General features: G+C 45.1%; 1 protein-coding gene and 1 long non-coding RNA gene across 10 annotated transcripts in view; one reads left to right on the plus strand and one right to left on the minus strand.

Annotated features, from left to right (window-relative positions):
• Window positions 1-728: 728 nt before the first annotated feature.
• On the minus strand, window positions 729-6,895 carry LOC136015780 (uncharacterized). Its single transcript, XR_010613334.1, has 2 exons — window positions 6,379-6,895; window positions 729-1,277 (listed from the first exon to the last, which is right to left on the minus strand). It is a non-coding gene; the product is annotated as an uncharacterized LOC136015780 (long non-coding RNA).
• Window positions 6,896-7,351: 456 nt separating this feature from the next.
• EHBP1 (EH domain binding protein 1) overlaps window positions 7,352-16,372 on the plus strand; it is a 229,754-nt gene continuing 220,733 nt past the window's right edge. For 6 of the 9 annotated variants that reach the window (XM_065682212.1, XM_065682217.1, XM_065682218.1 and 3 more), the window contains exons 1-2: window positions 7,517-7,810; window positions 8,830-9,240. In XM_065682212.1, coding sequence (XP_065538284.1) covers window positions 9,137-9,240 — 104 coding nt within the window. In that variant the 5' untranslated portion in view covers window positions 7,517-7,810; window positions 8,830-9,136. Of the gene's footprint in view, window positions 7,426-7,516; window positions 7,811-8,050; window positions 8,208-8,829; window positions 9,241-16,372 lie in introns of those variants that run through there. The other 3 variants (XM_065682213.1, XM_065682214.1, XM_065682216.1) reach the window with 3 other exon arrangements.

Below are 16,372 nucleotides of genomic sequence, written 5' to 3' on the forward strand. Positions count from 1 at the left end.
TAGAATAATAGAATCATCTAGGTTGGAAAAGACCTGTAAGATGATCGTGTCCAACAGTCACCCCAGCACTGCCAAGTCCACCGCTAAACCATGTCACTGTGAAACTCATGTACAAGGTTTTTGAACACTTTCAGGGATGGTGATTCTACCACTGCCCTGGGCAGCCTGTTCCAATGCCTGACAACCCTCTTTCTGAAGACATTTTTCCTAGTATCCAATCAAAATCTCCCCTGGTGCAGCTTGAGGCCGTTCTCTCTTGTCCAGTCCCTTGTTACTCCGGGAAGGATTCCAGGTCCATGGGGCTCATTTTCATCAGCTGCAACTTTGCTACCTATAAATCTGCAGGTTGAAGGCCACACCACATACATATATTTCCACTCTGTGCTTTGAGATTCTTTTCATCAAGCACTAATGTATGATGTCTTGGATTCTGATTGTACAAGTTGTTAGATACAAATTTCTTCTGTCTAGTAAGAGCACTGGTTTGCATAATAGATTGTCTTACCACATCTGCAAGGTAATTGCTTCTAGACAGTCTTCCAAGAAGGCCCCATATTTGATCTATGATGATATGTGCATTGCTAATGTCTGTACTCTAAGGAAGAGTGCCTCTCTTACTGATGTACTGCGTGGATGAATGATGGTGTAGGTCCAAAGTTAACCAGGCGTTCTCTTTAAAGCCGACATATGATATTATATCTGCGCAAAGAAGTATTTCCTGCATAATCTTTAGAGACAGCTGTATTACATTTTACTATTTCTCTGGCATTTATGCAGAGTTACAGAAATACAGTTAGAAGGCTTTACATTTTTCCAGTTCAGTATTCTGATTGCATGTCCAGCTACTCCTCTCCTAATAGACAGGATCTCAGTAGAAAAACATGTACGGGCTGTACAATCTTCACTCCTTGACCTTCCCACCTTTGAATCTGCAGTTTCCTTAGATGCCTCCATGAAGCAGCTACACCTGATTAATCAGAGGTCTGGCATATCCAGTGCCATGTAGAATGGGTGTGTGTATGGGAGCTAGGGAGCAGGTCTTCCTCTGAACTTGCTCCATCTCTTATTTTCTTCCATAGCTCTCAGAAGATGATCTTTCTGTTCTTAATCTCTGCGGAAAAAGAGTCTTGCTTTCTCACTTGTGCTGCCATACCTGTCTGAGATGCTTTTTCCCAATCCTAGCCATCGTTTGCACCCTGTCTTCATCTTGTCTAAAGTTTGGTCCTTTCAGCTGTCTCCACAGAGTGTTGGTGGTAGGTTATGAAAAAGTATACAACCTGTAACAAAGTTATTAAAAAAGTATATATGAAAAAATAAGGTCATGCTTGAAGTGGAAAGTAACTGTAGAAAAGAAGGAAAAAAGAAGATTACAATGAGAAAGTGAACAGTTTCAGAGAAACAAGGTCATTGTTTATAAAAGGCATCCTAAATTAACAGCTGGATTATTTGCTAAGAAAGAATCATTTAGGTTGGAAAAGACCCTTAAGATCTTCGAATCCAACTGTTAACTAAACACTGCCAAGTCCACCACTAAACCATGTCCCTAAAGTGTCACATCTACACTTGAGGCCATTACCTCTTGTCCTATCGCTTGTTACTCGAGAGAAGAGACTGACCCCCGCCTCACTCCATCCTCCTTTCAGGCAGTTCTAGAGTGACAAGGTCGCCCCTGAGCCTTCTCTTCTCCAGACTAAACACCCCCAGTTCCCTCAGCCTCATCACACTTGTGCTCCAGACCCTTCACCAGCTTTGCTGCCCTTCTCTGGACCTGCTCCAGCACCTCAATGTCTTTTTGTAGTGAGGGGCCCAGAACTGAACACAGTATTTAATTGCAGCCTCACCAGTGCCCAGTACAGGGGGAGGATCACTGCTCTGGCCCTGCTGCCACACTCTGTGCTGTTTATTTTAAAAAGAGAAGAACAAAGGCATTCTTTACCTCATTAGTGCTGCAGGATGTCCTATACAAGCATAATTATACTTTGCAAAAAGGCTGGGGAGACCACACAGGAAGGGTATTGAAGAACTGGAAAAGGTACAGGAGGCACTAAGCATGATAAAAGATCGAAAGTGGTTATTTATGGAAAAAGTACAGGCTGCTGCTTTTTATATTGCCTTTTTTTCCCCTTTTTTTAAAAGAAGACAAAAACTGGGGCCACTAAGAGATGTGCACAATTCGCAAGGATATTGAAAGGTTAATGATGAAACTCATTCAGACCATTGCAAGCTGACTGACAAGTGAGTTGATAATAAACTTGGAGAAAGCAGTTCTTATCCAGAGGTTTATGGTACAGAATAGGGCAATGCTGTCCACAGTGCATGGGTCTCCACCATCAATACCCCATCTTTTGTCTTGCCTCCACAGGCTGAACTGCAATGTGGCTTCTGCATGTCAGGAATGTGACTCCTGTCCTTGACCTCGTCTGCAGATAAATACAACATGCCCCTTACTGCTGAGTGGTTTGGGAAGAATTTCAGCCAGACGAGAAAGGGGAGATAAAGGAAAGACAGGTGAGGATGGTTTTCATCCACTCTTTGAACCAGCCTGCTTGACTTTGCCTGTAAGACAGGGCAGTGGGGTTAAGAGGGGCAAGGCAGGGAGTAGCTAGTGCCTGTGAGGTTGCATAATGAAGCTGGGGAGCAAAGCAGTGGTAACAGGAAGGGGCCACCCAGGGAATGGGTCTTTTGAGTAGCCTCTCTGGCACAGAGCCTGGAGGCTGAAGCACAGCAGGGTCTCACCACATATAAACGCAAGCTCCAGCCACAGCAGGAGAATGGCTGGATAGAGAATTCATAGAAAGAGGTGCTGGTGAGTTAACCCAGCCCCTGTCTCCGCAGATTATCCTTGGCAGCAGAGCTTGTGTGAGCCTGGCCTCTGGAGGCAGGCTGAGGATGAGGTTTACCAGGGTGGGTGCCTGTACACAGCTCAGTGCCTTGGGCTGAGACCTGGCCTGGGTTAGGAACACTGCATATGTGAGCTGGTCAGTAGGTAAGTACCGGGCTATCTGGCCTGCCTCAGCCCTGGCAGAGTGCTAACAAAATGTGAGACCAGCAGAGCACATCCTAAAATCCACTTATTTTGCTGGTAAAGCAAGAACAAATTGTGATTTTTTTATGCCTGGTGCTTTAAGTGCAGCTGGGAATATTGCTGAAATTATATGCTTTTGTTACAGGCTATGATAGTAACTGGGCTATCTAACTCTGCAACGTGGGAATTGGCTTTCCTCAGCTGCAAGTCTCAAAGTCTTTCATTGCACAAATAAAACAGGGTATTCCACCCTTCCCCCCCTTCTCTTTTCATCAATATCTAGCAGAGGGAATATTCAGAACATTTTTCCCTGCAAAACAGAACGGTTGTTGGATGTCATCACATCATGTGAAAAGACAGCTGAGTGGAAAACCAGCAACACATAAGAAACAAAAGAAGGGAGGATTAAAAACCATATTTTGTTGCTGCATACATTTTTATTGTTATGTATGTATGTATTTACTGTTGGGCTGTTAAGAAACAAAAAGAGCAGACAAGTGTGCTGCTGTAGAACTTGGTGAATATTACTGGTTAGAGAACTGAATTTTATGGTGTCACACATCAGTTAGTGATGTGTCGGGGACCAGAAGGATGGTACTTTATGCAGATCTACTGAGGGCAGTGCAAATTCTCCACTACCTTCATTAACATGGGATCCAACTTTTGATGTGATTTAGACAATACAAGAAGGTTTAAAATGTAAGCAGGTGAGGGTAGCCTCATGTGCATCGCCCATTGCCTCAAAAAGCTGAGTGCTCTTGCAAATTTGACAGAATCTAATTAGTCGATCTCTCGAGTGACATTTCTGCAGGCTCATACACAGAAGGGCAGGGAAACTGAGATTTATAATGATAGCTATTTCTAGCAAAGGTCATTTCTTTATTGGTGAACAACATGTCCTTAGTCATGCTGATGACAAGGCACTGAAGGATAAAGGAGAGGCTGTATATCTTTAAAGCTTAACAGCGAATAACATAAATAGAGCATAGATCATCTTTCTAGTTGGACCAGGAGGCTTGCAATCTACCACCATCAAGCCAAAGCAGGCGTTAAAATCCAGGAAGAAGATAAATATTGGGATTTCTATGGAGATTGTGGGGGAGGCTGGATATTTCAGTGTCACTATGGAGGGAGGGGGAAGAGGAGCAACAGAGCACGAGTATGTATTTTTGGATAGTAAGGGTGTCCTGGTGGAACCAGCTGCTTATAAAGAACCGGGTCAGGCTGCTCTGGGGACTCCCTGGTCGGCCCTGCCAACTTCCCAATGTGAGCAGCTCTCAGCATGCTGCTCCATGCCATTTCCAGAATGACACACATGAAAATGTACTCAGAGGTACACAAATACACTTCCTCACCTGTCCTTCCTTAGGGAAAGAAGCAGCAGTTCTGACAGGAATACGGTTTAAGTATACTGAATCATATATATTATGTATCTTTAAATAACAAAACAGTATCTGCCTATTCAGCACATGACTCTTTTTCCTGCTCATGAGTGAGAAGGTCTCTGACACTGTGCATAAAATGATGCATAATGTTTTCATAGTCAGGAGGACTCTTCTAGCATCACATGAGAGTTGTTCACCCAGCTATAAAAAAGTGAGTATTGGGCACTTTGGTGTAACTACCTTTGCTTGTTTCCACCATCAAGCTCATAATATTGGATTAAGTAAAAAAATGTGACTGTTTCCCTAGATTTTGGCTCAGATCCTGAACCGTGATGCATAGCTGAGCTATGGTTTCTGCTGGTTCACCAGCACGTACCAGGCTTATGGCTGGCAGGTCCACTTAAAAGATCTTTTCAGTGTGCAATGAAGTCAATGCAGGAGTTCCGTGCTGTGCTCTGAGCAGGGGAAGGGGAATGGGGTTCTTCACCCATACCTTTGCTAACCCCTTTTGCTCATTATTGGTTCCTTTGGGCTGTGAGGTGCCAACAGAAGTCACAAGGGCTTTCGAGTTGGTCTGGTCTAGGACCCAGTCCAGTAACCTGAGAACGCTGAGGTGGCCTCTAGCTTCTAATCTGCAGCTGCAGATCTTGCCCTTCTTTGCAGAATAATTGCTCACACTCTTTGAAATCTCCTAAAGCTTCCCCACAATTGTTAGAGCTGAGGATTCCTACTCTTAAAACCTGTGAAATAAACAGACAATCTGTAGGATAACTGCCTGTGTTACAACTCTCCCCACACAATGAAGGAAGAAGCAGCCTTATGCTGTGTACTTCTTAGGCCTGGTGTAACTTGAAAGAAAGAAGTGGAAAATATTAATAAATAATGATGTTTGAAACACAAGTCACTGAACCAACCACCAGACTTTCTACATTTATTCCACAGGACAGAAAATGTCTCTCTCATTCAAGGAAAAAAGGTCTTGGCCAAAGATATGTCTTAGGAATTAGCCTGGATGCTGCATGGTATTCAGAAGATAAATCAGAGCAGCTTACAGGTCAACTATTTTAGTATATACAGAATAAAGACATATTTTGAAACAAAATCAGTACAACTGACTCTTGGTGTTTCCCTGGTATGAGTAACCAAGGAGCTCCTCAGGGCCACTGGAATTTTAAATGACTTGTTTGATACACCTTACAGCTGCCAGATTTCCGTCTGGTATTTTCCAAGCCAGAACCAAGCATATGTGTGCTCCAGACTGCGCGTTCTGATGTGTTCTGGAAATCCTGGCCTCGTTTCCCACATCCTAAGCAGGTGATCTGCACTTACAAAACCCAGTAACGCCTCCCTCAAGTGTGCTGAAATTACTCTGTGCGTGCAGACCAGCTGCAAAACTGGGACAGAAATCTTAGGCAGATGTGTAAAAATCTTCAAATTGTAACTTAAAAATATGCAGGAAAAGAAAAGAGAACATTTCCGAGAAAATCTGTGTAAGTACAACTGTCTTTAACATTCCAGCGTAATGCTTTAAGAAGGAAAATCACTGTGTCTTTCAGGACAGCTCCAAATAGGTAGAAAATGCATGCCCTCTGGCAGCTCGGATAAGTAAATCTGTCCTGAGAGAAGGCAAAGGAATGAAGACTAGCACATCATAAGCAAGGGGCTGACCTTTTTAATAGCTCAAATATTCCCCCTCTCCAAAGTCACTTAGTTCAGCTTAGGCCTGTGGCCATCCACACAGTCGTTTTTTCTCTCCTTTCACTACAGCCACTGAATGCTGGCAGCCTCTGTGATACACCAGCACAGAGGGAGGCAGCTTAGGGAAGAAGAGGAAAAGACAGGGATAAAGAGCTTCCCAGTCCATAGATCAGGCTTGGACTCCGTTTGGTTTGTCATGAGAAAGAACAGAGGACTGCAAAGCCCCGGGGTTTTAATTTCACAGCTGCTCTCAGACCTCCACTGCATTACCTTTCTTATTTCCCTGTGCTTCCACTTGATAGCTGGCTTAGTTTCTTACTTGGCTGGCTGATAGGTTCAGGATTAGCTCCCACACGACGTTATCCTGACTCCAGAATCCACTTGTTGCCAACAGCGCTTTGGGATCTGTGACTTAAAAGGAGGCTTTGGAAGGCAAATGGGCAGGAAGCAGCATGGCATTTCCTCTCTGAACTGGAATAAACCCCCATTTCACCTTCGATTAAAGCTGGAATCTAGCACCGAGGGCTTGTATCTGGCACCACACTGGGAGAAGCGGCAGCCAGGCCGGGGAATTCCCGCAGGGATCACCCCCTCACGGCTCCCTTCGCCCCTGCAGATACACCTACATCAAACTGCACCCAACAGCCAAACCCCAGTGTTTGCGTGAAGCCCACAGAGCACATAACCAAGGGAAATCCGCAAAGAATCCTCTGCCCGCGTTATCTAATTCCGCCTTTCGTTTCCATCGACCCCCGCAAGGACTCCAGAGCCCCTCCGGCGCAGGGCTCTGGATCACGCTGCGCCGACACCTCCTGAGGGGCGGCCCCGCCGCCGGCACCGGCCCCCGCCGTGATTTTCCCTCCCCTCCCACCGCCGCTGCCCGCCTCCCGCCGCCGCTCCCTCCCGTCAGCCGCCCGCACCGACCTGACAGGCGGCGGCCGGGGCTCCCTCCCGGCCCGCTCCCCCCGCCACCCTCCATCCCGCACCGCAGCGGCCCTCAGACGGCGGCGCCGGGTCCCGACGGCCGCTGCCAGCCGCCGCGCAGCCACGCCCCTCCCCTGACAGCCTGCTGCTGGCACCACGCCCACCCTCGGCTTTAGGAAGCGCCGAAGCCAATCACCGGACACTTTCGTGCTGACGGACAGCAGCGTTCACCTATCGAATAGCTCCTCCTTTCAAGAAACCCCGCCTCCTAGAGAGCTGCCACCAATCACAAAAGAGATGCAGTCAGGGGCGGGAGAAGAGGGTCTGTAAGCTCCGTCTGCTCTCACTACCTCCCTCTCTCCGCTGCGCGAGGATCGCCGCTTTCGCCCGCAGGTGATTGACAGGGGCAGCTAGCCAATAGGTTCCGGGAAGCGAGCGGCGCAGCCAATGGCGTGGCGGGGGCGGGCTCAGCCGGGCGGCGGGGGCGGGGGGAGCGGCGGGCTGGGGTGAGGCGCGGCGCGGCGCCGGCAGGAGGGCGATGGTGGTGTGGTGAGGCGCGGTGGGTCCGCGCAGCCTGCCTAGCCTTCGGGGTGAGGCGAGGAGAGCAGGAGCGGAGTGTGCCCTGTGCTCGCCATGAGGCTGCAGGAGGACGGGGACAGCCGCAGGGCGCTGCCGCCGGCGGGGCTGCCGCAGTAATGGGCAGCGGCAACGCTGACTCTCGCCTGCCGTGTGGTGCCAGCGCCCGCCCGGCGGGGACCGGCCGTGAGGAGCCGGGCAGGTGAGTGCCGTGGCGCTGCCCTGCGTCTCGTCCCCTCCCGCTCCCCGAGCCGTCCCTCTTCCCCCCTCCCTTGCTCCTTGCCGTTGGCGTTTTAGTGTTTTAAACGCTAACGGCTGCGGGGGGCGCTGCCCCACGGACTGGGCGCTGAGGTGACAGGGGCTGGTGGGGCGGGACGGGGCGCGGGGACGGTCCCCCCTCCCTCAGCGGGACATTCCTGGAGCCAGGTTGTCTCCTTGCCAGCCTTGATGCCATCCTGCCCGGCCTCCTCGCCAGGTGCCGACACCATTTGCTTCCCCACGTTCCCAGTGAAGAGGCTTTTTCCTCCACGCCCAGCAGAGATGCTGCTTTCCTATGGAGGGTGAAGACCTGCCTGGGTTTCTTCCTTTTTGCATCCCTGGTGAGCGTTTCTCAGTTCAGGATGGAGAGGCATTTCCATTTCAGTATGATGCAGCGAGGGCTCAAGAAATGCCCCTTCATCTTTCATCCTCCTCCTCACCTTGGCACAGGCATTTAAGTAGTAGCACTCCCATGTCGGCTTCTTGGCTGTTCCTTCTCCTTGGAAGGAGAAATGGGAGCAGGAGGTGTGTGTGAGAGAGGAAACAACTGTTACACCTTTTGTCATCAAGACAAAGAACTTGCTTTCATCTCCCTGTGTCCCTCCCTCTGGGTGCACATTGGCAGCACCTCAGCCACTTCGTATTGCTTCCTGGAGATGCTTCATAAGGATTCGGTGTGGCCCTGACCTGCCCTTTTTTGTTGTTGTTGCCAGTTATGATGGTGCTGATAAAAGGACATGTTGATATGTTTCCAAACAGACTCGTGGTTTGCATTCCTGAAATTGCTGCAGCATTCTTATTTATTTATTTAATTGGAGGGAGGGGGGATGACAGCAGGAAGGGGGTATGTTTTTGTCGTCTATTGTGGTTGCTTGAAAGGTTCAAGATCACGTGCAATTGCAGCACTGTAGTCTGGAGTATATTAACCAATGCTTTATCCCTTCTGCTCTATCTGTCTTGCAGTCCTGCATTCTCCACATCATCTACTGTGTGAAGAATGATGATTCCATGAGAAAACTTCCTTTCAGTTACCTATCCACTCGTATTGCATGCTGCTCCTGTCCAGTGATGAGCCACTCAGCTAGACTGGGATTTACTGTGAAGAAGGGAGAGGCAGAATATGAATTGTAGACATCCCGTCAACTTCCTCACACACTGTTTTTACTGTGTCTGTATATAAATCTGCTAGTATCGAGCACACACACTCTTCAACCTACACTGCTATTAGCAGAGTTGCTACTGTGTGAGAGGACTGGCATTTCTCACCGTCATGGCTTCAGTTTGGAAAAGACTGCAGCGTGTTGGGAAACATGCATCCAAGTTCCAGTTTGTGGCCTCTTACCAGGAGCTGATGGTCGAGTGCACCAAAAAATGGTAAGAAGCACTCATGTTGCTGCACGAATGAGTGGAGTAAGCTGACGGTGCTGAAATAGGAAGGATGTTGCTCATTTTGTACCGTTTGGTGTGCATGCACTGGTCTTTTCCCCATGCTTTCTTTTGCCTGAAGCAGCAGCGTGGTGTGCTTGTCTTTCTTGATGAGTGCTTGTTTTGCTGTGTATTTGTTTTGGACCTGTTGGTTTTGTTCTGTACACCAATTTTTTTCTAAGCTGGCATTGTTTTTATCATGCAGAGGACAGTGCATTTATTAGCTTGGTATGTGTGACTTGGTGGTGTGGTTTTGGTTTTGGGTTTTGGTGGTTTTAGTTTTTGATATTTTTGTTTAATTAAATATTTCCTGTGAGCTGTTCTCCAGCTTCCAGCTCAACTTTTGGTGCTGAGTGTTATCTGCTGACACTGTGGTTACCTTACTGAGGCATTTGAGATGAGTCCTGAAAGATGGTGGTGTGTTCATCTGGGGTGGATCCCCATTTCAGTTTTGACTTTTGCATCTGCTGATGTTTTGTCTTTCTTTCTTCCTTGTTCCTTTCCACATTTTAATGGGAAGAGGCAAGAGACAGATCCTTGGGAATTCTTTTAAGGTATTTTAGATGATAATTTTGTGCAGTGGTGGTCCAGTTGGATGGCTTTGGAGCTGACTAGACAGCAGTTAACAGTTAATGGTATGGGTCTGGCGCATCTTCCTTCCTGTGTAGAATGAGCTTAAATAAATCTGCTAGGGAAGACTAGAAGCAGCTTTTAAATAGTCAGGTAAAGATCTCCATTATACAAATATGTAAGTGCTGTTTTATATGTTTGGAATATTGACATTGCTGACATAATTCCTCACGTTAGTGAGAGTCTGTAGTGTCAGGGGACGCAGAAAGTACTTTCCAGACCTCATGGACCAAGAGGTTCAAATTCCCTTGTAATAAACTGCAGCCTCCTTTCTAATACTTGGCCTTTCTTCTTGTCGGCAAGTTTGGCACTTGCATTGGCTTCTTACACTGGTTATGAGTAATTGCCTCTACGAATTTAAATTCTGTGTCTTGGAGTTGGAAATCCCTGTCAAATATGCTGGGAGGCTGCTTGTTGCTTTGTCTTAAAGGAACACTTTCAGGTTAATTTTTCTGTAACAAGTTGTCTTCTTGCCTAAAATGTTTTGAAAGGTTAGTAAAAAGAGAATTGTTTTGGAAATTGAACTTGGATTCACAGAATAAACTACAAATAAAACGGTTTTAACAGTTGAAAGATGCTGTCATGATTATCTCATGCAATCTGCTCTCTATTTCAGGCCAAAGAGTTCTCCACAGTAATTTTGATTTATCAGGTTCAATTTAGCAGTTGTGTTTGTTACTTTTAATGCTTTGTTTGCATAAAGTAGCCTGTTTTGGCTTTCATTTTCACTTTGATTCACTCCTTGCATGAGAATTTGCAGAATGCTTCAACACTGAAGTATGAATGCTGCCGGGAAATGTTCAGATTGGATCTGCAGCTAACTTTCACTTGATTTAAGAAGAATTCATGCACAAAAGTTCTCTTGTGAACAATCTTGTTATTTTAGAAACAATTAGCTTATTGTTTAATCATAAACTAGAGTGCCCACCTAGCAAAATGCCTGTGTGTGAAGTAGTGAAACACCCTTTCAAAATCAGATATGCAACTGAGTTTTTAAAAATAAGTTGTCTTTCTGAACCTTCATTTTGTGTTCTTGAACTTAAATAAAGGCAAGATCAGTGCTTGTGTTGGTTATGATGGAGCAACAGTATAGTGCTGAAATGTGAATGAATTCTAGGAAAAATAACAATAGGGAAAAACATCACTCACACAGTCATTTGATTGTAGCTTTTCTATTCTGCTTCCTCTTGTTTGGAGAACCTTAACAAAAGTGCTCTTTAAGCATGCAGGCTAAAATACAATATTTCTGCCATAAGTTAAACTCCTCTATGAAACAAAAGATTAAGTCTATAAATGTTTTGAGAACCTTCAACTCAATCTTTCCTTAACTTTGGAGAAGATACAGTTTTGCACGTCCTGACAAAATAATTTCTTTTTCTGTTTCTAATGCTTGACTCTGGAGTTTGGCCCATATGAGAAAGGGAAGAAATGAACTCCATATGCTGTTCCTGCTGAAAGCACTCAATATATATTAAGTGTCAGCGCTGTAGTCTGTAGCTTGTTTGATTGAAATGTAGTAAGCAGTAAGTTATTTTAATATACTGGCATTTTAACAATGCAGTGTTTCTGGAGGAAAAGAATGCTCCATTCATATTTTAAAATAAATGACAATGCAGTCATAAGCACACTTAAACTGAGATGTGTCTGTGAGCAGGGATTGTGCATGACCAAAGCAGGTTGGACGCCTGCCTGTGAGCTGCTATCTTCTGTTGGGCTTGTGTTTGTCTAACTCTTCAGAAAATGACTTGTGTTTTAGAGTATTTTTGTAAGTGATTGCATGAGGTTTGTGATCTTTGGTGTACTTCTGGTTGGCTTTAATATTTTTTGTCTCCTCTGGACATGTATTGATTTGAATAGCTTAGTGTTCAAAATAGCTCCTGCTCTTTTTTTCTGGAGTTATGCTGGCTGTGTGGGAAGTCTCTACCAATCTGGTGTTGCTGCTTCAGTATTTAAAAGGATTATCTCTAGGTACAGGAGCATTTGTCCAGCAAAAAAAAACCAACCCACTCCCTTTCCTTGCTTTTTCTGCTCTCTGTAATTTCTGATTCATGTCCCTGCTGATGATTAAAGGCAGCCACTGTCAGATGATTGCTTTTCATTGGTGCTGTATTTGATGGGTGACAGGTTGTGATGGAATCTCCAGTGTTGTCCACTGTTTCATTAGAAAAACTTTATTTTCAGGTGATTAACAGGACTGAGTTGCTTCTATGGCATTTTGGCTGCTCCTGCTCACCCAGACCTGATTATTGTATGAAGATAGGCTGAGAAAGTTGGGGCTGTTCAGCCTGGAGAAGAGAAGGCTGCATGGAGACCTCATAGCAGCCTTCCAGTACCTGAAGGGGGCCTATAGGGATGCTGGGGAGGGACTCTTCATCAGGGACTGTAGTGATAGGACAAGGGGTAATGGGTTAAAAGTTAAACAGGGGAAGTTTAGATTGGATATAAGGAGGAAGTTTTTACTGTAAGGACGGTGAGGCACTGGAATGGGTTGACCCAGGGAAGTTGTGAATGCTCCATCCCTGGTGATATTCAATGCCAGGTTGGACAGAGCCTTGGGTGACAAGGTTTAGTGTGAGGTGTCCCAGCCCATGGCAAGCGGGTTGGAACTTGATGATATTCAGGTCCTTTCCAACCCTAACTATTCTATGATTCTATGATTGTGAATGCTCAGTACCTTTAAAAAATTGAGCACTTTGTTTATTTAGAGCCTTTTATTAAAAATAAATTAATAAATTCAGGCTTGGTCTTTATGGATTAGCGACTCCTGCTACTGTGAAAACGTTGTGCTTTCATTAATCATATAAGCACTTGGTTTTTTTTCAAAGGCAGTACTGGCGTGTGTCATCCGCCACTTATCCTTTGAATAAGCTGGGACAGCCCAGGATTTTCCACCACCCTCACCAGCGAGCTGCAGTCCTGGCTTGGAAGGACTGTGCATGGCAGAAGAGAGTTAATTTAGTTGATATCCTAGGTGCAGAACCACTGAATAAAACCAGAAATCGGCCTCATGTGTTTTGCTTAGGCTTCTACAATAAAAGTTGTATTTGCTGCTTTGTGCTGTCAGAGCAGGCTGTTGCTGCGTGGGATAGGAGCATGCTGGGCATTGCTGGCATGTGTTGATGCTGTGACTTACACAGGGGATCCAGTTCAGTTGCCTGAACACTGGTGTCTAGCACTGTTTGAGATGCCTTTGGGTTTCCTGCCAGTGCAAGCTGCCAGTTTGGAGAAGCCCAGGTCTCCTGTTGATCCTGTGTCAAGCCTGCCAGGCTGGCATGCATCTCTTGTGTACCCTGGGGCTTCTCAGCTGCTGGAGTCCTCTGTTCAGGCAACTGAGTCAAGGCTTGTCTGAGGCACAGGCTTAGCAGAGGAGCATCACAGGATGAAAATACTCCTTTGGACCAAAGATCAGTTCCAGTACTTGGACCCGAAGCTGTGATAGCTGTTTTAGAGAGTTGCTGAAGCATCTAATGCTGAACACATGGAGCCCTATAGCATGGTTTATAAAAGCCATATTTTTTCCTTATTTTTGTGTGGTTTCTCATGAGTCAGGGAATCAGTAGAGGCTTCAAGTATAATATTCACTGTTTTTCACAGAAAATGGCCTAACTTACTGAGCTGAGGATGCCAAGTTCTTAATATGTCATTGTCCATTGGTTGCTTTTATGAGCAAGAAAGCAGCTCACCTGCTTTGCACATTGGTGCTAAATGCTTAAAATGCTGGACAAGAGTAAGCATAAGGAGGCTTCTCTACAGGATTTTCCATTCAGGGGTGCTTTAGAGATAAAGAAATAGGTTATTTTATCACTGCTTTTTTTTTTTTTACAATGTTTGTAATATCTATCATCTCCCACATGACTTGCTTTGGTTTTAAATCCTGCCTAAAAATACAGCAAGCCATGATGTTCTAAGAGAGTTAAACTTGTATGCTGCCTCAACTGAAGACAGGCTTCATTTCCATGAGGCAGTTTGCCTCATTTTGTGTCAAATTAGGTATGGTCTGAGGTAGGGTCTGTATTTTCAAATATCTGTCTTTCTCTTTTGGAAATGAAGTAATGCTTAATCTTTCTTTTTCTTTTTCTTTTTTTTTTTTTTTTTTTCCCCTCCCAAAAGGTTTTAGCCATCTGTTTTTCTCTTTTATTGTAGCTCCATAGCTGGATGCTGCAGGAATTTTAAGATTTGGCATGCATTGTGCATGGGAGAGATGAGCTTTTTGAGATTCCACGGTTCACACCAGTCTGCTCGCCTTCTGCTCTTTGCTTTCTAACAAACTTCAGTGCTGAAGGCCCCAGAGCGAACTGGAGTTAACTGCTTGCTGCAGAAATCCTTGAGGGATGCCTGTACGGGGTCAGGCTGTCACATTGCTCAGTTAATTTCCTTGCTTTGCATGGTTGTTAAGAGGGGTTTTGTGAGCACCTAAGTGCGTTTAATTATTAAGGATGATCGCATTCAAACTTGTGAAAGAAATAGATACAGTTACAGGTCAATTCAGAGCCTCTTTGAGTTGGTTTTGCTGTGAACCAGGCTTTTTGTCATGGGCTTGCTCTTCTGAGTTTTAATATCAGCCTTGCATTTGCACGTTGGGTACACTGTAATAAGTGTAGCTTGTGCAAGGAAAGCCTCGTGCAATTTCTCCTGGTTTTTTTATCTTTTCTTCTTTTCAATTGAATTACACCCTGTCCTTGCACTCTTCATTCAGATCTTCGATTCCACACCAAATAATCCCCATCTGCAAATACACTTCAGCATTTTTTTTCTCCATTCATTTCCAGGTTTGACTGAGGACTTTTTGAGGGCTTAGACTGTGTGCCAAACTTACTCTTTCCAAATAATCATCACCAGCTGCCTTAAGGGTTGCCCTTGTTCCTTTCTTTCTGCAGTCAATTAAAACACACTTACTGTCCACACACAAAAGCAGTTCTCCTCTGCCACCTTGCAACTCTCTTTTCTTTGTGTCCAAAAGAAAATACTTGGTTTCAGAAATGTAGATCTGCTTCTTTGGGCTCTGTGCCTGAGTTGTGTCAGGAGGTTGTCTACCAATCCTGACTCCTTCGTACCAGCTGCTTTCCCTCCCTACCTTACCAGGCTGGCCTCCTGGCCCACTTTCATAGCTTTATGTCTGTTGCATGGACCACAAGTTAGGAATTTCTCATCAAAATTGTTGGTTGCATATTGTTCAGTGAAGAGATTTCAGTAGGAGAGGTATGGGTGTATGTGAAATCTTTATTGCTGCTGACCTGTTCGGATTGTCAGTGCTACATACTTATACCCATTTGTGATTTGCAGCGCCTCTTGAGAGTATTTGAAACTCTGGATCCAGTTCCTAAAGACCTCATTGGTAGAAGCAGGCACTGTAAGGTGGAAAGATTTGGGTTTGTCATAAATACTTATAAATCTTATTTGTCTTTGAGAGACAGAATGCTTTCCTGAAATTCTGTAACATAGTTTACTGTCCTAGCAGTAATAAAAGTAATTGCCTACATCGGAAAAGATAAGGTTATATCCAAGTGTAGACAAATCTATCCTAATGGTGTATTGTTCATTCAGTTAAAGGGGTGAGGATGTCTCCTTCAATAAACAAAATACACTAACTTACATTCTAACCAGCTTTATTTTTTGAGAGAGAAACTGTGTGTGTGCGTAACTTCCTCACAGAGCTTTACAAATAAATAAACCCTGGCTCTGTTCCTGCAGGCGCTGTGGTGCACGCATACAGTAAAGTACATGTGGACTGTTCCTTTGAACCTGGTGGGCTTGAGCTGCAATAAAGAATTGTTTTGCAGGATTGGATCCCAGTGAATACGCTTTTCAGCTCTTTGTTTTATGAGGTTAAATAAAATGAAATATTATGACATTGTGTAGGCCTCATCCGAGCTGAGTCTTCAGTCTCTTAGGCTGCTCAGGCTGCATAGTGCCAGTCTGTTGCTTCAATTAGTTTTTAATTGGTTGGAGAGAGCTGAAGTCCCTTTCACAGTTGAGTGTGAATACGGAGAGGAGGAGGAGGCTGGTAAGGTTGACTAAATCTGAGGAAACTCTTATAAAACAAACCCTTCAGTTAGGGTAGTAAAAGCATTCTGCTTGGGTGGCTTTCTGAGACTACGGGGGTGCGGGGTTGGTTGGTTGCTTCTAAAAGCTTTCCCGGTTTACTCTGAGGGGAGTGTGTGAAGTGTGTGTTTGTTTCCATTGTCCCTTTCTCTCCTTTTCCCCCTTGGAGTAGAAGCTGGCCTTGGCAGGCTGTTTGCTACCTTGCTGTGGGACACTCCTGAGCTGCTCTCTGCACCAAGTCTGTTTTGCATGTCCCAGAATGGACTCTGAAACACAGGAACTGTGCAGCTGACCTTCTGTTCCTTTTTTTAAGATATGCATGCAGCAATAGGGTAAATAAAGCCATCTTTGTTTTCTTCCTCTTGCTGTCTGTATTTGAAAAAAAGATGTATTTTTTGCAGCATATAGC

This window comes from Lathamus discolor, chromosome 5 (assembly GCF_037157495.1).
Source record: "Lathamus discolor isolate bLatDis1 chromosome 5, bLatDis1.hap1, whole genome shotgun sequence".
Lineage (NCBI taxonomy): Eukaryota > Metazoa > Chordata > Aves > Psittaciformes > Psittacidae > Lathamus > Lathamus discolor.